Genomic DNA, 24,828 nt, shown 5'->3' with positions numbered 1-24,828 from the left:
CATGTGTCAAATATTGAATTTCAAAAGTTGGCGCGGCTCAAATTTTCGGCGTATAGTTTAATATTTAACGATGCTTTTCTAAAAGCTTGGATCTTCTACTACAGTTTTCTTCATTTTTTAGAAAATTTAGTTCCGTAACACATCGACATGTAAAAAATGTTGAAACGTAACGAAATTTCCTTTAAAATCGGATACGCAAGGTCCGAGTTACGAGCAATCCGCTGGCAACCGAGCCGGAAGACGAGACGATGGACCTGGCAACGAGTTTCGACAACCCAAATCACGTGGAGCTACCGTCGGCAAACTTGCACACAAATAGCGCATCCTCGAATGAGCGCTCTGGGCCCATTGACTCAACCACCTACTGCAAGCGCGACAGAACGCCAAAAAGCTTCGCCAAGAAGCACCACCCCGGCAACAAACAGCTCACACCACCGACGTCGCAACGAAACGAGTTAGTATGATTTTCTTCCTTTGTTTTTTCCCGAATTTTAATTTTTTACGACGAGAAGCCTTTTCACCGAATAATCTGTTCACATTTCAAAGTTTTAATATTGTGCTGGCGCATGAATGAAAAGTGCGAATGAATTAAAACAAAAAACTTTTTCAATTACTCGAGTGGCATGTCGAGATAAACTTCGACTCGACTGTGTGTGATTGTAATATAAAATTTGACTCCCGAAAATTGCCGAACGCGCTTCAGTCGCAACTTATAATTATCAAACACCTCCAAGCTTATTTTGCCAACCGAATTTTATTGAAACGATGAAATTGTCAGCAATAACAACGTACCCCCACCGCTGCCACCGCACAAACCATCGCTGGCAAGCAGCAACGGCAACGACAACGGCAACGAGGATTACAAGCCACCTGTGCCGCCGCACCGCAACACCGGCGCAATGGCCCGGAATCCCGAAACACCAAAGCGTCGTCATCATCATCAGCGAGCGAACAGCAGCGGCGAGCACGTGAGCAGGCGACACGGCGAGTCTGGCAAATTGCATCACCACCATCGAAAATCAAGTCGCTCGAAGGCCGGCAGTAACAACGCCTCCTCGTCTGCAGGCTCGGCCGCGCCGGTTCACGACTTTTCTAAGGTCGCCGACAATGATAACGATGATTTCCTAGTGGTAAGTAGTCATTCAGTGATAGCTCCGTTACTCTCGCGCAAAGCTCGACGAGCCACTGATCTCTCAAGTATGTGCGTAAGTGGCGCTGGAAATTAGTTGGGCGGCAAATCGTCGCAAGTGCTTGGCTTGGAGAAACATCAAGCTACTGTATTATTTGCAGTGGGCCATGAAGTCGGCATACGGCTGGACAAGCACCAAAACGTGGGACGAGGAATTAGATAGACGATATTTGCGCAGGAAAGAGTTAAATCGTAACCCAAATTTAGAGAGGGAATGACGAATTGTAAACGAGTCGCCGTACGAGATCGTTCAAGTACAAAAAGTAAATTTATATGCAGCCCCAATAATGAGAATTCATCGTTCACTACATTTGCCACTTAGACGATCGCCAAAAACATTCATTGCTGTTAATCATGATGAATGCAGTCGTTGTAGCGCATAAGTCATTCTTATTTCAAAATGACAAATAATTTGATGTGAGGGCCCGATGTATAACATACAAATGCATTTTAGTATTCATAGATGTAATCTCAGATCCGCTATATCGAATTTTGTTTTTTTTTACCGTCATCTTCAGGCATTAGACAGTTTTTCTGATAAGATAGTTCTATAAGTCATAAAACATGCTTCCGATGCACGTGAAAATAAAACTCATCAATTAGCCAATGTATCAATCGGATTTTTCTTCTTTTAGCAGGTGCGCAACAAAGATCCGGAAATCCGCCACAAGCGAGGTCGGTCGCGGGAGATTAAGCGTGCCACGGTAGTTGGCAACCCAATGTTCTCGTCGTCATCCTCCAACTCGTCTCACGACGATCAAGCGTCCGAGGAGCAGCAGCAGAAATCGACGTCAGCCGCATCCGGTGCGGCCCTCGACGATCTCAATCTCGGCATGGATTACAATCAGATAATGCAGTATTTCGAGAACTTGAAAGAGTCGAACGCCTAGGGCAGGGGGGATGGCAGCCCCACAAGCAGCCGCCACCGCAAACGCAGCAGTCTACGCTTATTCTTCAGCTCGACGCAGCCCTGGCAGCCGGACACGGAGGCCGTGTAGACTCGTTTGCCTTAGGCACTCTCTGCATAAGACGTCGGACGTCGCACATTAGCGCCGAGCGTGGGCACAACTGTGAAAATCGCTTGATTGTTTGCCATTAGCTTGTCAAAGGCTTGTGCCTAATCCGAAAGAATTATTTATAAGATGTCTCTTGATTTTATAAGCTAACGTCAAACAACCAATTTATTTTTCCACCTCCGTGTACGTTCTGCGTCTGTATCCCTCGTCCGATGCTCTCTTAAATGTAAAGTCTCTTACAAACACTTTTGATTTGGAGGTTTTTTTAAGCCAGTGATTATCTCTCTAATTATTTTTATTCGAAGGAATTGGTTTTTGTTTGGTTCGTTCGCGCATCAATTAGCAAATATCGAGTTTTAGCAGACAGAGAAATTTTTTGTAAATAGTTTCAAAGATTGGCGTCTTATGTCTGCATTGCAGTTACTTTTGGTAGTGATGCACTTTTGACATAAAGAGAGTGTGATTTTTTGTGCTTTGTGCTTTAGAAAACCAGTGTGAGATGGAATTAGTGTATAAAGCATTAAGGAGATATACTCACGGTCCCGTGTACTCTTCCGGTTGCACACGCTGTAATTCTGACCAAAACTCTTAACGAAACTTAAAGAAAAACACGTTTAAACGTGACCAAAAAAAAGAAAAAAGCAGAAAATGAAAAACGTTTTTGATTTGAGTGCGAGCACAACGGAAGGCGTTCCTTGAGAATATATTTCTTGATGCGAGAGTGAGCAATAAAAAAAAGTTTAAAACGAGTCGCGGTGAATCGAACGGCAGCTGAGTGGCTAATTCAACTGTCGCGTGTTAATTATTATTCTAGTCAGCTTTGATAGCGCCATGCATAAAGAAGAAGAAAAAGGAAATTTTAAACGATAAGGAAGAATCAATGAATAAACGTAGTATTTGCATCGAGAAGATTTCACATGACACACGTAAACACACACGCGCATTTAATTGCATGCTCACGCTCTCAACGCAAATAAGTGTGTATATATATATATATATATATATACACACACTCACACACACACACATATACACATATACACATGTAAAATGCTAACCGAGACAGACTGAGTGGGTATTGCTTTTTTATGAAGAAGTATTTCTTTCTCAAGCGCATGTCTATAATACCATAATGCTATACTATAAACTAAGATTTAAGATCTTTTGTAAAGAAGAAAAAAATTTTAACTTGAGTCAGTTCAAATTAGCACAAATAACATAAACAACTTCTATTATTTTTATCGTTGTTTATTATTTTTTTTATTGTTGTATTGTTGTACAATATTTTGTCAAACTTCTATGCTGTATCAGTTTAATATCACCAAGTTTACTCACTATGTTTTTTATACACTTTATTCAGTAGCTTATTTATTTATTTGTGTATATTTTATCTTGATAAAGAGGTTACTAGCTGCTGCTTCTATCGAGAGCGATTGATATGATTGTATTAATAAATATTGATAATGTATATATAATTTGAATTTTAATGCAGCTGCGCATAATTAAGGTTATAATATTAAAAAAAGAAAGAAAACTTGTAGCGTGCTAATGTTAAATACAACTCAATACGTATGAATCAAGTCTACGATTTATATAATGGAGGTCGAGGCATAAAGAAGCGTAAACTTTTTCACATTGACGTTGCTATAAGAATGACTCGAAATCGTAACAAATGACGTGGATCACTTGTGTACTATAAGTTATAGTTCAAATTTAGGTCGACGTTGATGTCGGTTAAAATTCAATTATCAAGATTTCAATTTATCAAGAAATTTTTCTGTCTCTATAGCAAATACACAGTCATATTTTTATCTACGGGTCTCTACTGCTATAATTATTTATTTGTTTTATTCGAAAAGCAATAATTTAGTTTTGATGTTCTTTCTAGCCTTTATATGTTTTAATATTTTGTTTTATCTACACATAACATATGATGACATACATGACAGTATTGAAAGAAAAATAGTGTAGAAAAATTTCTTTTTGTTGGATTACATCATGCAGTAAATACAATACAACAAGGGGCTCGTGCACTAGACAGATGTAACCACAGAAATGTAGTATTTTTTCAACCACAATGAAATTTACAGATCAAAATTGCGAAATCAGTTAAAGCGAGTTGAGTATACAAATAATTTTATTGTGTAGTCATTCAATCAGTCATTTTATTTACACTTTGGTCAAAAGTGCCATATTCTGTGTCTGATAATGTTGATCGGAAGATTTTGATTGAAAGATATTCAAAGTGTATCAAGAAACATTATACTCGATTTATATGAGGTTGAGCAATGCTGTGCAATGCTCAATCGGAACTGCACTGCCGTTCATTCTGTTAAAACAAATAATAAATAAACCTTTCAAGATGATGCCGCTTTTTGAAAGAAACATGTTTTACTATAACTTAAAATTTCTTTTTTAAAACAATAGTCTAAATTTGTCAGTTACAAGGGTGGCTATACCTTTAAAATGCATGTAACACTCGTTCGATGATAGTGTATTACTCATATATATTATATAATCTACCATGCAATGTGGTATAAATTTTTTCTTTACAAGACTGTGTACATAACTATTTTGCATGCTACGCTCACGTACTTTGCAAGCAAGTTTATGAGAGAATACGCCAAAATTGATATATTTAATCTTATCGCAGCAACGTGTTCTAAAAAAATGAAACTAATTCTCAATTAGCCAACTCTAATAATTTGAAACTTCAATATTATCTGCTGTATGTATTAAAAAAAATACTTTTGTAACTGGAATGTTTGCGTTTAGACGAACTGCATTACTAGTTAATTACTTGAAAAATATGTCTTCCGCACTACTTACGATATTGAATTTTTCACATAAAATATTTTCCACTTATAGTTATTTGTGTTTATCTCTAAGCATACATTACGATCATATCTTATTTCATGCTTATTATGATTTCTCAAAAAGGAAAATAATTTTGCCAAGGTATTGATACCTGTAAGCGCGTTTTTGCACCGTAAATTAAACTCAGTACGTTAGAAGTAAAGATGCACGTTTAAATCAGGAGAATGAGTTTGTTTTTGTAAAATTCAACGAAGTCGATAACGCGAAACACGTAAGAATAAAAACAGTAGAAATGATAACAATAATCGTAGAACTGATGTATCATAATCTACGATAAAAGCGGTTGACGGGAAAACGAAAATAACAGTTAGATAGAGCAAAGCATTATTATAAATATATATTGACCCGCTATCCTTCCCAGAGTTGATTATTTTTGCGCAATGATAATATACGAGTGAGACGAATAAATAGTCGTAAATATACGCATAAGTATACAGCGGAAAATGTCTAAAAGTCTAAAGTGTCAGGAGCTGGTGACGGCGATAATTGAATCCCCGAATTACGTATTGAATTTTCGCTCTACGTAAGCTCATTTTGCATATCGTTAGCATGCCACCTGTGAGTTGTAAATGTCTCAATAGTCTTTCTACGTAATGTTTTTTCACGCACTGACTTTAGTATTTTCTGTACAAATCTTCAAGTCTTCTAGATATTTCATCGAGTACTTGCAAATACCTCTTTAATATTGAGATTATCCAATAAGCTGTTTATAATAGTTTGCAACGTATTACTTGAAAAGAAAAACGAGATGCTATAATGTTTTTGTCTGAGCGATTTATTCAATCATAAAAATAAATTAACTAAGTGATTCTGCGAAAACAATGGTTGAAAGTAAATTTTAAGGAAATCGTATATAGGAGATGAAAAGTTTGCATCAATATTTTAATTAAAAACTACTTTCATCGAAAACTGTAGCATGAAAGCGTGTATTTAGTAACACATTTTTATTCTACAAACGACCAATTTTATTGCAGTAGCTTATTCGTATGTGGCCATAATTTGCGAAAAAGAGTACATTTTGAAGAGTGCCGTTTTCATCACTCACATGATCGGAATTAAACGAATGAAACTAGTGTTGTTTGCCCCTAAGAATTTGTGAATTTTGCGTTGATATTGTTACAATTGATAAATATATTCGTTTAATTTTATATCCCGTAGATTCTTATACTTGTTATATTCTGTCTGTAGTATTTCTTAAATGTTCCTTATAGGCATTGGATTTAGTGCTGTTCCGATAATTTTACAAACGTTCAACCCGACCTTCGCACGATTTTCCACTAATTTGTATATGACTAATAGTTAAAAATAAGCTCGAACTTGCTTGAAGTAATAGCAGCACGAAGTCCGAAGACGTTCGGTTTTCTGCCTATATAGAACACATCGCTTACAAATTTCACAAGAGACAAATAAAACAAATGCGTTTCTATAGTTGAAAAAAATTATATAAATTATATATTATATATCATACACGAGACTCTAGTCCCGCAGCAAAAGCAGCAGCAGCAGCAAGTATCATGTGTGCGGCGTGACAATTTGTCCGTCCACCTATCCGCGCGATTTCATATACATATATTAAATGATAATGATACAAATGAAGGGAGAGCAGAAAGCGAAAGGTAGAAATAAGCGAATAAGTAACTTAAATGGTAGATTACAGTGTCGTTGTAGTCGCGCCTCTTTATGTTTCTGCTAATCGTAGCAAGTTGTACGACAACTCGTTATTATATATTTATGAAATGAGAAAATACGAATCCTCCTTTCGCTTAGTTGTACGTACCGCGACCTTCTGTAATTAGTTTCTTGCGTTAGCCTGTATTAATTATGATTACTAGATAAGTAATTGTATATTTTCGAGAATTGATTGAGTATTGTTTTATTTTTATCTTTCGTCACATGAAGATTAAAAAAAACTACGGATTACGTATGTTACTCAATGAGTAATGATTATTCTTAAGGATTTACCGTACAGTGAAATCTGAAAGAAACAAAAGGAAATGATTTTTATTCATTTATGACTTACCTCATGTTATCGTTACCTGCATTGCAACAAATTTTGAATAAAAGTTACATTGGATGGAATATATTTTTGTATAAAGTATGAAATATGAAGTGTAAATATAATTACTTTAAATATATATCATTTTATTGGAAGATTTATTGAGTAAAGAATACAAATGAGAATTTCATTCTACGGTATAATCCCTTCAAAACAATTGTATTTTAGCGCTTGTGTGGAGAGAAAGTATTTTCCACTGAAAATTAGATAAAAAAAGAACAAATATAAAGAATGAAACTGCAAAGTGGCAGTGAGCGTTGACAGCCTTGAATTATATCCTGACAAAGTAAAAAAGACATATCGTTACATGAATTTACGTAGCAAAAACAGATGTAATTTTCATTTTATCCATAAACAAATCTGCTCGCAAATAAATATGTGTTTAAAAGCTCTTGATCGTATAATATCGAGCCGACAAAGTAATTATCGATAAATAACTTGAAAACGAATCTATCATTGAAAATAAATATTAATTTTTAAAAAATTCTCAAAATAAATTTGATAATTACTTCGTTGACCTGAAGCTATCTGGTAAGAAGAGAAGAAAATTAAAGCACTTTAAAGGTCGCGTACGAATTTCCCCGTGTTCTTGTATCGACGCTCGATTCTTTGATATTATGAAAAAAAAGAGAATAATATTAAGAAGCTTAATAAGCAGCATATCGAGATGTGGAACTCGAGCGAGACGATAATAATTAAAAAAACAAGAGAAGACTAATTTAATCATTCCTCCGTCGCGATTCGTCGCGCGCATACCTAATACAAGTAAGCGAGAACAAAATAAATAATGAAACAAAATCAATAAATCTAAATAGCAACAATTATCGATATGCTATTACAATGCTCTGAGAATATTAATTTGTCGAAGACAGCGACGACGATGCTTGCGCTTCTCACTACTTCTATCCTCCTTTTTTGAATTTTTCGTTGTCGTTGAATAGTACAATTTTTAGTCTTCACACGAGTCATTGATCATCATCGTTGTCATTGTGCTACTACTTTAGTAAATGATGTATCGCCCGCATTAACCATTTAACTGTCGCCCATCGACTTCGTCGTCGTCGTTGTCGATGTCACTCGAATCGTCACTAAATATTAAGATACAACTATTGCCTACTCAATGTACAATATGTAGTATTTACCTGTTGTTACCACCGAACCGTCGTCAAAGATATATAAAATATTGTCATTGTATCATACGGTATTGTTTCATTTACAAACCTTTCCTAGTGGCACTTTCTGTTAAATATAATAGATCTCAATTTTTATATCTTATAGGGATTCAATTTATGTCAAATATTAATTGAGTTAAATAATTTGATAGGACATAACATCTTTGGATCGATTGCATCAGCGAACATTTTTACTTTCGTTAAAATTATCTATATCATTCAAATTCATCATGCAGGTAGTTTAATTAGCATATTTATATGTTAATTGAATTATAAGTTTAATTTTTCATTTATTACTTTAATTCATTTTTTAAATAATTATTTGTTAATTATTCAATAATATTAGATTTAGTGATGAAAAGAATTTGATGAAATAGAAGTTGAAAGGATGTAATTTATGAAGTTATACTTTGAGTTTGTCATAATTTTTTATTAACGCAATAATGTTTTTAAAAAAACAAGTATAAATCTGTCTATCTATGTTTGCCATACCAGTATTTGTCTAGTGGACTTATCCAGTTGTGACAACCACCAAGATTGTTTTGGATAATATATTTAAAAGTGAATGGATTTTCATTGTTATCTGCGAGATACTTTTCATCTTCATGAAGTTGGTTTAATGATTCTTGAGTAACTGCCATGGCTTTGAATGGTAACATATTAGCAATTGATTCTATTGCTTTTTTTACCTAAAAAATGAAGATTTCAGTAATGGTTTTTTTTAATTTGTTATGATAAAGATAAAAATTATAAATCACCTCATCATATTCTACTGGCCCTCCAACTTCTAATATAACTCTTCTAGCTCTTATGGGTGTTACATAATGATCAATTGCACCTTTTCCACCCCCCATTCGCTGTCCAGCTCCCTATTTAAGAATAAATTAAGTTTATTATCATCGATGCACTTCAAAAATAAACTATTTTCATCTATACACTTCAAAAATAAATTATTTTCATTAATTTCAAATAAATTTCTAACATAGTACTTTTAAAAGTGAAGGTGTTTGAAAGTAATTTTTCAACACTCCGTGCGGAAAGTGCGCTTTTCTCGCACGCTCGGCAAAAAACGTGCGTTGAAAATCGCACTTTCCACACGTCGTATTAAAAAATATGGTACGGCACATGTTCGGGAAAGAATTTCTTGTCTCGTGTACCTTTCCACCCCCGCTTCGCTCGGGCGTAAACGCCACACGAGACAAGGATCTATTTTCCCGCACTTGTATCGTAATGTACTATATTATTAACTTACTTTTTAAATCGCATTATGCGTTGTATACCTAATAAAATATTTTTCAAACCATATAAATATAGCTACACAAAATTATACCTTCTTTGTAACAGGTTGCCACGGTGGATCCACTCTATACAGTGAAAAAGCCTTATCAGGCAAGTATTTGTTTACAGTCCAACGCATCATTTCAAAATGATTCCATTTCAATCTACCACCAATCAATGCCTAGAGAAAATTAATTAAACTATAATACTAATTAAATGGAAATACATTTGATAAATAATTAACACGTACTATAACTCCATACTGTTTATGTATGAGTTTGTTCAAAACTGTTTCTTCACCCCTCATAAGTTTCAGTTTCTTTTGCATTTTAAATGGTTTCATTGTAGGAGGATATGTTGGGACTCTTGGATATATTGGCAGCTTTTTCCCTCGTGTATCAGGAGGTATTTCCAAATCTATGTAAAGATTATAAATCACACTTTATCACACTTATTGCATACATGTATTGATACATATTGATAATTTTATAATAAATTGGTCTTTTAATTATTCATTTAATTTCATTTAATAACTCATTTCAAGCCTAAATAAAACAATTAATAAATTAGAATAAATCAGTATAAATAAAAATAAAAATACAAAATGTTACACTTTTTGACAACACATCTATTGGTACTTACCATAAACTGGTGGAGGAGGAAAATATCTAAGTCCAGCCATTTGTACAGAAATTCCAAGAGGATTGGTGCATGATGGATTACCTAATAACATTCAAATATATTAATAAAACTAAACAATTAAATTAGTTTCTCCTAGAGTTGAAAGTTTACATTGAATCAGTCACCTGTTTGACAAAGACAAGACAATATTGTTCGAGAAAACATGTTAATGGCTTTCAAATAGGATATTCTAAGCTATTCATAAACTATCTTTTCAGAGTTTATATATGATTTCTAATGTTTTATTCTTAAACCACGGAAACTGTTCCGTGATACATTCGTTTAGCCGCTGATCACCTGAACAAGGTTATGTTATTTTCCATAGACTATGCGAGTGCAGTTGTTGCAGACGATATTTCACAATTTATATTCCGCGCGAGTATGAATTGGGTCTGATAAGAAATGTATAAAAATAAATAATTAACTCAAATAAAATATGCACAACTGATGCATGAATAGATATAAGATAAGTGTACCGATTCCCGACGATCATAGCAATCAATGTGTCAACTACGGGATCATTAAAGCTGTATAATGTTTTGAAATACCAAAGGAAAAAAAGTAATATCAATATTTTTTCAACGTATACTGCAGCACAGGTTTGATAGTTTATACGACCGAAGAAAAGAAAAAGAAGTCCAATTATTTGCGTTTGTTTCATGGTCGGTTAATGGTCTGAATGAAAAAGGTTGACGTACCAGTACCCGACCACTTTTACAATGTGTTAAATAAAAAAAATGTGTTAAATATAAATAGATTTGATATTTTTATGTAACAAAACAAGTTCAAATGGTTCTAAAAGAATCTATACAGTAGTATCAAACTAATTATTTTCTTAAATTATAGAAATTGATTAATTATAAAGTTAAAATTCGTATACTAGGTGGTCAGGCACTGGTGCACTCACCCTATTCCGCTCTTAAAATATCTTTCTAAGAGTATCTGGCAAGAAAAAAGAACTATTCCTTTGATGAATATATATGAAGCGCTACAAATATTCATCTTTGCTATTCAGCTTGATATTTTCATTTTATGACCTAAATTGCTATAATGACATTTTACAGTTTATTTTGAATAAGATAAATAACAAATTTGAATAAAAAGCTTAAATATAGCTGGTAAAAAACACAATATGAAGTTTTCTTTCAATTTTATGCAACTCCTCCGAAAAATTATTAATAAATAAAGTACTTGAGTAATTCACTGTATATCAATTATTATACATGAATTACTTACATTTAATTCAATGCATCTGCTGCAATTATTATACATTTGGAATTTCGCTATAGTGTATTTATGAAGATTAAAATAGTTTTTAATAAAGGCCATCAATATCGTTAAATTATATTTATAATTAACTTAAATAAGCATAGTGTAAAAAATTCAACACAAATTAAAGTGACTAGCGGAGGTCTAATAACGATTTTTAAATTTTTCTTAATGGCGGTGGTGTAAAATGTAGCCTATTATAATCATATCGTTATGAAACTTTTTCCATTTAGTACTCCGCTGCAATATGTTTTATATATCATCCTATATTGTACCATTTGTATATATTTTATTTATAATATAGCTTTCCATCGCGCTGGAATTTGTGCTTTGGACTGGTCGGAGTCATTTTTCAAAAAAATTATCTTTTCATATTTCGAATTTTCAAATTTTATTAGAAAAAGAAATTTCTCATTTTGGAAAATCTGGTTTTCAAATAAAAGATAAACAGATTTAAACGTCTTCGTTTTTTTAAATAAGCTCTTTAAATATTTAAATATTTTCTTAAATAAGCTCTCCTAAGATGATTTTCGATCACGGCAACGCTCAGAAAAGCGTGACAAACTAAAATTTTTCAAAAAGTAAGATGTCATGCAAACCGTTACTTCGTGGGGACTGTGATTGAGATTTTTTTGAAATAAAGAAAATTTGGATTATTTGAAACCTATTTGATGTACTTTAGAATAAAAACAGTTTTATGACGATATCCGTATTTAGGACAAATTTTATCACGTTCTTAAGGAAACTTCAAAATATCACTATTTAAAACGATTAAATTTTACGCGCGAGTTACGAGCGGATGCCGATTTGTCACGTGGTATAAGCACATGCGGTCGGCAATTGTAAGTTTGTATATTTTGAAGTGAACGTTTTCAATACATGTAAAAGAATTCATTCTTAGAACTGTGTGAATAATATGTGATTCTCGTAAATATCGCTAATTGAGAATAATACTGATGTTAAATTCATCAAGTGTACGGTAGGTACGAAACTAACATACCTATCAATCGATTCACATTCTTAATAATCTAACCTAAATGGATGTTTGGAAAGAGCAATTTAATTAATATTAATGAATTAATATTAATTCATTATTAATATTAATTCAGGGACTTATTCATTCATCCTTGACTATAAAAAAATGTTCAAAAGTTTTCAACTAACTGTGAGGAATTTGCGTGGCATAACTCATGCTGTCAGCCGCGAAACACTTTTAAACATTCAGACGAGAGGTTACAGTAGATTTCATCCTAGACATGCAACTATTGTTAACGAAGATGAACTTTTTGACGTCAATGTAAATAATATTGCTCCAAAGCAACCAAAGAAAATAAAATCCCGCTCGATAAGACAAAAAGCTCAAGATTATCAAAAAGAATTTGCTCATTTAGAGGAAGTAAACATTCCTAGAAGCAAAGATGGAGGCTACAATGAATTTGAAAGTTCAGATGACTTGGATGATGAACAATTTCAGACTGACTCTCAAAAAGTTGACTTGAAGAAAGCTAAAGTAAAGAAGTCTCAAAGTAAAAAGAAAAGTAACCAACATATCCAAGAGGAAGGTATGATTAGAGATAAGAAGGTGATTTACACAAAACTAGATGAAAATGATAAAATAGTTTCGTAAGTATTATAATCTGTGACTTCATAAATAATGAGTATTTGCAGTTTAAAGTATACAAATATTATTTCAAAAATATAGCTCTCTTATAATGAATCTGAAAACTAAAAAAGGAAGAAAGAAGCAAGATCAAATACTTGTAGAAGGAGTTCGTTTTATCAAAGATGCTGTAGAAGCTGGTCTACATCCTGAATTTATTATTTTTAGCAGATGGGAGGACGTAAAGAAAATTGATATTCCTTTAGACAACATAAAATGTTACAAAGTGCCATATCAATCGATTCAAATGTATTCAACTTTGACTACATCACCTGGTGTCATGGGTAAGTTTAACAAACTTAGTTTCTTTAATGTTTCAAGATCTCAATAAATACTTCTACTACTTTTATAAATTCACAGGAATATTTGATAAACCTAAGCCAAAATCCAAAGCTGAAAATTGTTTACCTATTACAATTATTTGTGATAATATTCGAGATCCTGGGAATATGGGTTCAATACTGAGAGCAGCTGCTGGAGTTGGATGTGATAAAGTAGTGTTAACAAAAGGTTTGTTTTTTTAGCTATGTAAATGGCATCTTTAATTTTGATATTGATCATGAAATATTGAAATACTAATTTACACCATTTTACAGGTTGCGTTGATTTTTGGGATAGTAAAGTTTTGCGGAGTGCAGCAGGAGCACATTTCAGAATACCTATTCATGGACCAATAGATTGGCCTGATATAAAATCATTGATAAAAGACCAAGTTAACGTTTTTGTAGCTGACAATAGCACTAATAACTTTGATGAGGATCCAACAGAATCTGAAGAAGATTTTGAAGAAATCATTGGTAAAGACATAGAAAATGATGATGAAAGAACAAAATCACAGAGAACTAATAATAAGCATAAAAGTAGACAAATTTCATTTATAAAACCTGATTTTCCTTTGGTTCCATACTATGCTGTAGATTATACACAACGAAATATAATTTTAATTGTTGGTGGTGAAACACACGGTATAAGCAAAGATTCTTACAACTTAGTAGCAGAATACAAAGGAATCAGAGTCAATGTTCCTTTAGATAATAAGATTGATAGCTTGAACGCAGGAATGGCATTGGGTGTTATTGCTTTTGAAATTAAGAGACAGTTTGCGCTTATTCAGCAAAAATTAAACAAATTGCCTTGAATTGAATTACGTTGATTTACCTTTCTTTTTGTAATAATTCAAATTTTTAATTTGATTCTTTTAAATACAATTCATATAATTTATGTAATTAATACATTTGTAATTGTTTATAGATTCGTTTGTAATCTTTTATAATGTTTATATTACGTTTCTTGATTTATCATGAAAGCCATTTTCAGTATTTTCTGAAAGGTGACAGCACTTGCTAAATCTAGTTTTCATATATGAAATGGACTTTTGTATAAACTCCCTACGGTGTTTATATTTAGATTGAATGAATTTGTAAAAATGTATTTGTACAAAAAAGTGCTTAAAATAGAGATTTAATTACTAAGAACAAACCTCATGATTTTCAAGTTCATTTTTACCTTTTTAGTTTTTTCAAAGATTTTATTTTTCATGTCTCGTCAAGTTTAATATTATAAATTTGTATAGTAATAAGAATTCGAGTGTGTATACAAAATACACACCAGGATCAACTAATTTATAATTATTCAAGATAACTCTTTCACTGCAACTGAATTGCTTTCATATATGATCATTATTAATGTGTAAATACTGATTGTCAAAGAGTGATAAAAGTGAAAGCTTCTGCCAACGAAACGTTTCAAAAACGAACTAATTAAAAAAAGGTGCATCATTTTTTCAGAATCATCTGAGAATTTCGGAACATCAAATTGTAAGTAAGAGAAAGCCGAGATGTTTCCAGCAAGAATCCTCATGCGTGTTCGATATTCTCGGTCCCATCGATTTTGGAAAGTAGTTTAATCGTGAAACCGTATTCCAGTTATATTATTCAGAGATATCCTTTGCGACGCGATGGGAATTCTTCATAGGCTCGTTTTGGAAGCGTATTCGTTTTCTCTTTCGTTTCTTCGTCAAGCTTTATTTTGAAAAATCTCATTCCGAGCTATTTAATTGTTGCTCTTTGAATAATTTTAATTCGTGTATTCGTATAATTTAGTGTAACGTATTATGCGCAGCCAATAGTAATAAAATTGCTGCAATCTTTCATATTCAAGTGTAAAGAAAAAAGTACATCTCGCGACGGATATTAATTCAGTTTGAAAGCCCACCAGTAAAGTGTGCGCCAACGAAAAGGCCCGTGAAGAAGCTTAGAAGGGCAAACATAACTTCCATGAAAAGAAGACGAATGCTCAACACGGAAGTCAGGGCACGAGCGATGAATTTTCAATTATCGGAAAGAAAAGCGCGGTAGGCATTGGTATCGTCAGCTCCAAGATGTAGAAGCTTATAGACGAATATAGAACGAGAGTCTGGTCGCGAGAAAAGGGGGATCGGAGTCGAGTTGGCTTTGCCTCGTCGTCGTGGTCGTCATCGCGTTGTACATATCGATTCCGGGGAAGACCGCACCCTGCTCAGCCGGTTTCTCTCTCTCTCTCTCTCTCTCTCTCTCTCTCTCTCTCTCTCTCTCCTCGTCGCCTCCTCGCCTCGCCTCGAGCGCGCACTCATCCCAATTCCTCTCGCATGGCGCGTCGTCGCGCGTTTCTCTCTTTTGCGCGCGTTCTTACATTGAATTTCACTGGGGGAAAATTTTTTCGATGGCGCGCAGAGATAACAGCTGTCGATTATGGCGAGAGAGAGCCGCGAATTCATACGTTTTTGCCCAAAATTGTTAAATTTTATTCACGATCGAAGAGACATAATTATATATTGTAATTCTGGCGACTTCTTTCAATTTTGGTCGTGGAATTGTCGATACGGTTCGTCCCAATTCACTGATTTGCTCGGAAGGTACCGGTAATTAATCAAACGTTTCGTCGAGTGTCCCATCGTCAACAGAACTTGGTAAGCGAAGGCAATTAGCCGTGACAGCGAAAGGAGAAAGAGAGCCCAGCCACCCCGAGAGCACGCCGCGCGTCTCGATATTTCACCTGCCTCCCCGCATTCGAGCGACACAACGCAGCTGCGGCAAATTAGGCTACTCGCGCTACGACGAAGGAAGCAAAAGCCAGCGCGCGTGCGCGCGCGATCGATCTCGCGCATGACGTATACCGAATCGCATGTCCCGCTAAAATAAAGTTAATTAATGAGCGCTCCCGTCGGAGCGCACACGCGACTTTATGCCTTAACGCGATTAAAAATTGAAATTCGCGCGGGCTCGTCTTTCGCCTGTTGTCTGCGTGCGTGTAGCCTCGTTTCGCGCTCACCCCTCTCCGTGCCTCGCCGGAGAGAAGGGCTGCAAATTGCAGTACGGCCAAAAGACTTTGCATTGGGCTTTTTACGAGCGAGTCGCGCACTGAAGACTAACTAGTCTAGTTGGTCGGATTTAATGAGCTTGCGGGCGACTGTATATAGGAGACGAGCGCGAGGCTTAATGGGATTGTGTGCAGTTATTTGCACAATTGTCTTTTTTTGCTTCTTCTTCTTCTTCTTCTTCTTCTTATTTTCTCTAACTGTTCGTTTTGGTGTCTCTTTTCGAGCCGACTGCACGTAGCCGAGGCGTGTTTAATATCGTTAATGCGATTTTTATGTCGGGGCGGTACACATCATTAATCCCCGATTCGAATGCCAGTGCGAGCAGTTGTCTCTTTTATTTTTCTTTTAATTAAATGAAAATCTTGTAGTAGCGTAGGCGCGTTAAACGACGAGGAAATAGAACCGAGGAGAGGAGACATTTCCGTGCAGGGACTCCCGAAGCACCGTGGCGCAAGAGTAGGTGTGGTGAAGGAGAAGCCCGAGCGTGCGCGCAAAAGTTGCAGGGGATGACGTCTACCCACGCCCCCCAGCCACAGCATCCCCCTCTCTGCCGATGGACCGACATCGCAAGCTCTCCAGCAAAATGGCGGCCCGATCTCGTGTCGTTCTCCGAGCTCTCGATGGAAAAAAAAGGCAGGGACGTTCTCGTTGTTCTTTCTCGATCCGCTCGCGTTAACGAACGTTACACCCCCGCGCCGCTTCGGCCGTGGAAAACCAGGCGCCGGCAAGAGGAAAGAAATAAAGAGAGCGTCGATTTTTCGACGTCCAAGATCGACAGCGACGCTTTCATAAATTTCAGCGATACGCTCGAGTGATTTAGCGCGATGGTTTCGCCGGCTTAATTAATCCCTCGATCCCGGCGGCGCTCGCGTCGAGCGAGAGTAATGAAAATGTCGAAGGTGCGAGCGAGAGCTATATTTCGTTCTCGTTTCGCGTTTGCCGTTATCGTGCGCTTCTCGATTAAAAACTTTCGAAAGCCAATTTTTCTCCCTCTCGCGCGCGCAGATTAATGATTCTCGCGTTGGCCGACACGCAATTTCACTCGGTATACATTCGTCGGCGCAGTTACGGGCCGGCGATACGCGGTCGATTGTAATCGCGCGCGGGCGCGCGGACTTTCGAAAAGCGAGCGCGGAGGAAGGAGAGCAGCGAAGCGGCCGCCCGCCGGTCGATGCGGTGACGTTGCGCGCCGCGCTTTACACGGCTCGTCGAGAGAGCAAAAAAGCTCGCGGAGATAGAGATAGCCGCGGCTGTTTACGCGGCCGGCGGCGCTGACCCGTGGCGCGCCCTCGTCATCGGCGTCGTCGTGCGCGGAAGAGCGCCGATAACCCCCCGGCGGCGGTTCGAGGACTCGCTCATCGCGCTCTCGTTATTTCTCGCTGTTTTTTTCCAGCTACCACGACCGCGCGCCATTTCTTTCGATTGCTCTCTCTCTCTCTCTCTCTCTCTCTCTCTCTCTCTCTCTCTCTCTCTCTCTTTCGCGATTTGCCAACCAGCAAATTATTTTTCAAGCCGCGCCTCGCGGTGCTGCGTCAGTTTCCGAGTTGAATTTACAAATTACCGCATCGCATATGCAACGCTATCTCGTTTTTTTCCTTTCTTTCCTATCTTCCCGTCGACTTATCGGGACCCATGGAACGTTTGGTTCCCAAAGTCAAACTGATAGGCGAACCCAGGCTGCATGCCATTCAAGCTGAAAACCCGTAGCTTCATCTGCGAAGATTCGAGTCTCGATTGGCTTGCTCGCGGCTTTCCCTCCTCGATCAGTTTGGATCCGCCGTCCATCTGCGTTCGTAACGCCCAATCGCAATCTCACGGCGTACGATCGTCGGGAAACGACGATGCCGGCGCTGGCGAGTCGGTGGTGCGAGCCGCAAATGTCCGCACAGCGGAAGAAGCTCGCGCGCGTCGACGCAGCATTGGCGTACACGGCGGGGGCATCAGGCGCGCAGCGGGAGAGGCCACGGTATCGACCACGACGGCGGGCTTCGTCGGGCTCATCCTCGCCGGCTCGATCCTGCGCGAGCTCGCCGACGAGAAGGATTCGGCATTACGAGTCAATCCGCGAGGAGCGCTCGCAGGATGTATATACGTGCGGCGTCGTCCGCGCGCCAACGCGCGTGTGCCTGCGTGCTAGCGGAAGCGAACGTATGTACGCGTGTGTGATGCTACCCGTTGAATATGTAGGCTCGCTTGGCCTTCGACCTCGCATATATGCTTGGTTATACATATTCAAATGGACGCGGGTTTTAATGCACGAACCTTCTTCCTATTATTATTATTGTTATTATTGTTATTATTATTTTTATTATTATTATCATTATTATTATTATTATTATTATTATTATTATTGTTCGTTTTCGATTGGGCGACTTTACGTTTCCTTGCTGTGAATTGGCGAAGGAGCAGGTATGCAGGACAACGCTGGAACGAAGGTTGCAAAATCGAGAGAAAGAAAGAAAAAAAAAATAATGGTCTCGCAGGTTTGGCTTTTCACGTGGGACGAACACGCGCGTGCCCGACTCACTCCTAATAATAGCTTTCAAAATCAAAACTACTCGCGTGCAAAATATATATATCGTTTGCGGCTACGATGGCGAAGCTTGCGAAATCGTTTTTACGCAATACGCGAAAACGTGGATGAGGTTTGCGGGGAAGAAAGCTGCGCTCTCGAATATCTTCCGTTGACAAGAGCGATAAAAATACAAATATTTCGACACACGAGCCGCACGTATAAGTCACTCGAGCAACATCTATTCGTGGACGATTGAGAAATCTACGTCTCGATATCGTCCATAAAACATGCAACATTGTCGTGCGCTAATCGGCAACTGCGGCAGCTGTTGGCGCGCTCGTTTACCGTTATCACAGCCGGGAGGCAGCTCGTTCTCGTCTCGGTCTTCCGAAGCCACGAAAACCGGCCATATCCTTCAAGGGTATGCCCAGCGTAGAGCGCATCTCGTAAACAACGATTAGACTTGGCGATGATTATGCCCCGACTCGGCGCGCTCGAATATGTATCACCTTGCATTTTGTTGCTCGTCGAGAATAAGCGTCGAAAAATGAATTCGATGCCCGACCGAGCGTGTAATAATGGGCGAAATGCGGAGTATTCAATTGAGCGCGACTGCAATTACGAGCAATCTTCGTTCGGATCTTCACCGCGGGGCTCGAAACGCTCGACTTTGAAAGGCTCGCCTCGTTGCGGGATCGCCACGAGGATCCACGCTGTAATCGCGTTAAATGGTTTATTTGCGTTTTTGCAGCCGCGAAAACAGTATCCCGGTGCAACCAAAGGAAAAAAAATCCTAATTAGACCAATATATCTCACGCTCGGTCGAGTAGCTCGTCAATCGAGACCAATTGCAGTCGACGCTCGTAAGGCGAATAGGCGAAAAATCAAAAGCCCAAGGCAGCAGACGTCGGCGCGGAGGCGCGCGTGCGAGCGAAAACGCAACGAGAGAGAGAGAGAGAGAGAGAGAGAAAAGGCGAGCGCTACGGAACGAAGGAAGGCGAAAAGGTGGACCAACCGGTCGGTCGCGAGCGGACTTGCGCGCGCCTTCGGTATATATAGCAGCGAGCGACGCCGCCGCCTGCCGTCTCCTCGGAGTCAACGAACCCGCGGAGTCCAAGTATTAAGCGCGCCGAGCGTGACACTGACCCCTCTCAAAGGGTAAACGCTCTTTCTCCGATTAATTTACGACCCGAGTCCATCGGTCGGCTTTTCCCGACAAGAAAAAAAAAGCCCTTTTCCCTGCGTGGCATTCCTTCCAACTTTATGTCCCATTGGATATTTACGCGTATGAGGGAAAAGCCCACGTATATGGCTTTCCTTGCTCGTCAACGGCTCTGTTTTTTTTTTTATCTTTCTTCGTGCGCGTTTGGGAATAGCGCGTATTTCACGTTTATACTTCGCGGAGCTTGAGAAAAATGCGTATAATGGCTTCTCTTTTTATTTTTTTCTTTGCAAAGCAGGTTGATTTTGCGATGCAAAGAGACTTGGGTGCATGTTTAGTGCGTGGCACGCTATACGAAAATCGCAAGCGAACAAGAGCCTCTGATAAGCAAGTGAGGCCAAAATTGATTTATTGCCCAAAGTTGGGAACCGACGTTCTCGATTCTTCTTTCAACGAGCAACGATCATTTGGGTACCAAGTTTCAGTTTTCAATGGCTGTACGCCTGTAAATCGATTAATGCTTGACAGTTTACTTGAACAACTGCTACACTGATATTAGTTTAATAATGGCTCATTATATGAAAGATATATCTCGTGAATTATTTCCGAAACGATTATTAACAATTTATTTACGTCCATATTTTATTTCAATGACGAATACGATGCGTCAAAGAAAAAAATTCACCGCTAATAAACTTATTTATCTAATTTACATCGCTGAATTTCATTGACTTTATGCCAGCGAACATATGTTACACTCAAGAAGCTTGATTCGAGAAAAAAATGTAAAACTTAGGAAAAAAAAATAGAATGGAGTCAATTATTCCGTCTACCGGTTTAAGCGCGAGCAAAAGGCGTTTAATTAATAAATGTGCGAACGCGAATTAATCGCGAGCGACCCGTGTTCGGAAATAAACGCCTATTGTATTCATCAGTAACACATAGATTGGTTCCATCGCGCATTGTCAGTCGCATTCGTCGCACGATTTGCAATAGTCGTCAGCTGAATTACACGAAAAGTAGTGTCTAAGCGACAGCGCGCGTGAATGCCAATCGGCGCAATGACGACGACCACGCTACGACGACGACAACGACGACGACGACGACGACGACGACGACGACGACGACGACGACGACGACGATCGCGCTGTTCGAGCGATTAGCATACAGAGGAAAAGAACGAAGAAAAACGGAGGATGAAAAGTCGGCATTAGCAAGTTAAAGATAGCGCCAAGTCACCGTCCACTCGATGCGCATACGAATGCAAAACTCAGTCCGTCGTCGCCCTAAGTATAGATATCCAGCCGTATAAAACTATACCGATACGCGCTCTTAATGAAACGAGCGCTATTGCGCCGCTGTCCTCGCGCATCGATTATACGAACGGAGCGGCGACGTCAATTGCGCGGCTCGTTTTCTTCTCGCCGCGACGTGAGCCCGATGATCGCGGTGGCGCCTTTTCTTTGAGAGAGGCGCGATATGGATCGTCCACGGTAAATCCGCGGCATTGCGGACAAACAGCGAACGACGTGTCGCTTGCGAGGCGAGCATCGGTCGTCGATCGTCGCGCTTGCGGCCAGCTCGTCTTCTCTCTCCGCGCGAAGGAGGAGGAGGAGGAGGAGGAGGAGGAGCAGGCGGCTGGAGGACGTATGTGCGAGCCGCCCTCCTCGTCGCGCAACGTAATTACCTTCGCATGCTGCGCCGCGAGAGCCCCGAAGGTGCCAGAGAGTCGGCTCGGGATTAACTTTTGACAGTTATAAGAGCGGTTATGTATGAGAGCCAACACTTGTTTCCTCCTTTATTTCGTTTCGGCCTCCGGCAAGTTGCTTCGTTAGTGAAGATTCAATTCTGATCTGGGAGAAAATTTGAGGCGCGCCTCGCCGTTGCACGGGCATACGCACGAGAAGTGCGCATTCGAAAAATAACAAGAAAATAAGCAGTTAGGTAGAAGGCGCTGCAGCGACAAAAGCGCGAAACAGTATATCGCGTGCGCGTTGCGGAGTTTGCGTATCCGATTGTGTATTCAAATGAACTTCGGAGAGCGAGCGACGCCTCTGCGGGCCGAGGCGAGCAGCACGGCATCGAAAAAAGTGCTTTGGCGCGAATTGCCGAGGAGGGAAAGCGTCGCGATCAACGGAACGACATAACGCGGGCGACAAAGGCGCGGCGGGAGCAGCCGCGCACAATGGCTCGGTCTTGGTCTATGCGTGCTGCGCGCAGAGAGAGAGAGAGAGAGAGAGAGAGAGATCGGTCTGGCCGATCGCCTTGGTCGATCGTATCGCATCGGCCATTTTCCATAAATACAAATGCAATGCTAATTCTATTGCCCGAAAATCGAAATGAACTCCGATGCCTCTTGGCAGAGACTTTCAAAGGGCTTATGAATAAATATTCAATTTGTCACCCTTTTCGCGTTCGTCCCTCTCTTTCTTTCTCTCTTCGTCATCCACTCTCGAGACAGCGAGGGACAAGAAAAATGTACTACTCCACGATATATGCGCTTGTGTACTCGGTCCCTCTTCTTGCCGGATTTCCTCGCGTAATTGAGTTTAACGGATCGAAAATTTATCTCCGCCGCTGCTGTTGCGGTTCAACCATGCTTATTTTTAATTTTTCAGCTGTCACTGCTCCGCAGCGAGCGCTGGGCTTCTCTTTCATTCTCGCGTCGGGCAAACACACATATACATCTATTCGGTTGCCATTGTCCTTGCAACATTTTCATTTTCCCAAGCGCTTTTCCAATTTCCATCGACGGCTGCTGCGCATGGAAGTGCATGAGTCATGGATGTTTGATCAAGCATGTGACGCACAGAGTATCGATGTCGATTTGACCTACTTAAAAGCATATTTCACCTCATTGCAACTGTTGAACTTTTAGTCGAATCGTATCGTCAACAGGAATGAAAAATATGTTTTGTTTTGACACGTGCGCGCACTGCGCGGATCTATATACCCTTTCGATCCAATTTCGAAAATGAAATTATTACTCGGTCTCCAAAGTTTCCATTTGACCACAAGACCACCGATAAATAATCATCGCTTTGCAAAGCGTCGGGGACACCGAATCTCATTTCTCGAAAAAACCGCAAAGCGAGATATCATAAGAAAAAGAAGAAGGCTCGAGATTGATGCGAAACGGCTTGCGCGCGAACGAGCGAAGGGAGAGAAAGAGGGAGAGAAAGAGAAAGAGAGTATGCGCCGTATATTTAGACGAGAGAACTATTCGACAAAGGTCTCCGGAGATCATCGTAAATTTGCAAGCTGTAATGAGTCAGCACGGATATTTCCAACATGCTAAATGTTTTATTTTTTCTTTCTTCCTTGCGTCGTGTGACAATGAATTCGATCTATTTCTTTCATACAGTTTGCCCTCGTGCAGCGAGGTGCTTCCGCTGAGCCTTGCGAATTAACATTCTTCGTTGTTTTTCGTTGACGCATTTTTTTGTTTTTTTTTTTATTTTCGTTTCGAGCTTGTTTATCACTTTTCCTTAAGAGCTTTACTCTGAAAAAATATCAACGTGAAAATGAAACTCGACGGTCTAATGAATTTTCGGTAGAGTCGTGATGAACCCGTATCACGAAGAGAACGCTCCAACGCCTTCATTCATCAAGTCTGAAATAATCCTTCATCATTGAGAGCAAGATAAAAAATGAGCGATTACGTTACAGCTGTTCTTTGTGTATACAAAGGGCCGATTAAGGTATAGATGATTGACAGTCGTAACGACCCCTTCTCCATCATTCGCACTCGTAATTTAGACAAACAATCCCATTCTCCATTAGCAGCGCGTAATAAAAGGAAATGCAACGAGCATTAAAATCTCTGCTCAGCCCTTCCGTCGACGGGAGCTTATTTTTCTGCTCCTCGTTCCCGTTAAAAATATCTCTCTTGAGCCCGTCGCGCGTACGGCATGTATTGGATATCCTGCGTGATAGTGTGCCGAATGATGGATGATTTTCAGGCGTGCAATGACAATTATTCATACGTAATGATTTATTGAATAAGTTAATATTTACATAAGGCAGCTTTGTGCACTAGTAGAAGCGATCGAAGCCACAATAACGGCGAACGCTTTAAAGGTCAGTTTTGCGCGAACCGAAGAAATGCCTAATCAATCTCTGGCCGTCCTTGAGAATCATATTCTTCTCGTTGGTGCACAACTTCTTGTACTCGATATTGACGGTGCTGCCGTGTTGTCTTCCCCTCTTAACGATACTCTCGATGCACTTTTGCAGTTGCTCGCTGTGTCGCAGGGACGACTCCGAGCCGGGCAAGCCGATGGACCTTTTCTCCTTCAGTTCGATGGCTTCGTCCATTTTCTCGAATCTAACGAGTCTCTGCACGAGCTCCCTCTTGACTTTGTCCTCCTCGAGCTTTGCCAGCCTGTTCTCTATCTCGGCGTTTTCCTTCTTCCATAAATCACGAAATCTTCGCAGATCGCCTTTGACTTCGTACATCTCCTCTTTCATCTGCCTCTGGCTTTCTCTTATTTTCGTCATGTCTCTAATTATCTTGCGCAGCATTTCTTTGATTTCCTTCAGCTCTGTCGTTACTGTCATTTTTTAAATAGCGCTGCTATATTTTTCTTGGAATT

General features: G+C 39.1%; 3 protein-coding genes across 4 annotated transcripts; 2 read left to right on the top strand and 1 right to left on the bottom strand.

The window, feature by feature from the left end:
• Positions 1–248: 248 nt before the first annotated feature.
• LOC131668124 (uncharacterized) lies at positions 249–8,329 on the top strand. The gene is made up of 3 exons (XM_058942009.1): positions 249–454; positions 779–1,130; positions 1,825–8,329. Exons 1-3 carry the CDS (start codon positions 249–251, stop codon positions 2,077–2,079), a joined length of 813 nt encoding a protein of 270 aa, XP_058797992.1. The 3' UTR covers positions 2,080–8,329.
• Positions 8,330–8,733: 404 nt separating this feature from the next.
• Positions 8,734–24,386, bottom strand: LOC131668100 (large ribosomal subunit protein uL16m). Of its 2 annotated transcripts, none has more exons than XM_058941956.1 (6): positions 24,251–24,386; positions 10,231–10,311; positions 9,839–10,005; positions 9,641–9,769; positions 9,069–9,179; positions 8,734–8,999 (listed from the first exon to the last, which is right to left on the bottom strand). In XM_058941956.1, exons 2-6 carry the CDS (start codon positions 10,268–10,270, stop codon positions 8,784–8,786), a joined length of 663 nt encoding a protein of 220 aa, XP_058797939.1. In that variant the 5' UTR covers positions 10,271–10,311; positions 24,251–24,386; the 3' UTR covers positions 8,734–8,783. The 2 variants fall into 2 exon arrangements, with proteins under 2 accessions (XP_058797939.1, XP_058797938.1); XM_058941955.1 differs by lacking the exon at positions 24,251–24,386 and adding an exon at positions 10,395–10,552.
• On the top strand, positions 12,381–14,665 carry LOC131668099 (rRNA methyltransferase 3, mitochondrial-like). The gene is made up of 5 exons (XM_058941954.1): positions 12,381–12,517; positions 12,648–13,161; positions 13,241–13,482; positions 13,559–13,708; positions 13,795–14,665. Exons 2-5 carry the CDS (start codon positions 12,680–12,682, stop codon positions 14,334–14,336), a joined length of 1,416 nt encoding a protein of 471 aa, XP_058797937.1. The 5' UTR covers positions 12,381–12,517; positions 12,648–12,679; the 3' UTR covers positions 14,337–14,665.
• Positions 24,387–24,828: the final 442 nt, after the last annotated feature.

The sequence above is a fragment of the Phymastichus coffea genome, unplaced genomic scaffold (genome assembly GCF_024137745.1).
Source record: "Phymastichus coffea isolate CEN01 unplaced genomic scaffold, Cenicafe_Pcof_1.1 PCOF00074, whole genome shotgun sequence".
Lineage (NCBI taxonomy): Eukaryota > Metazoa > Arthropoda > Insecta > Hymenoptera > Eulophidae > Phymastichus > Phymastichus coffea.
Note: the sequence above shows the minus strand (reverse complement) of the source record. Positions and strands in the feature narration are given on the sequence as shown.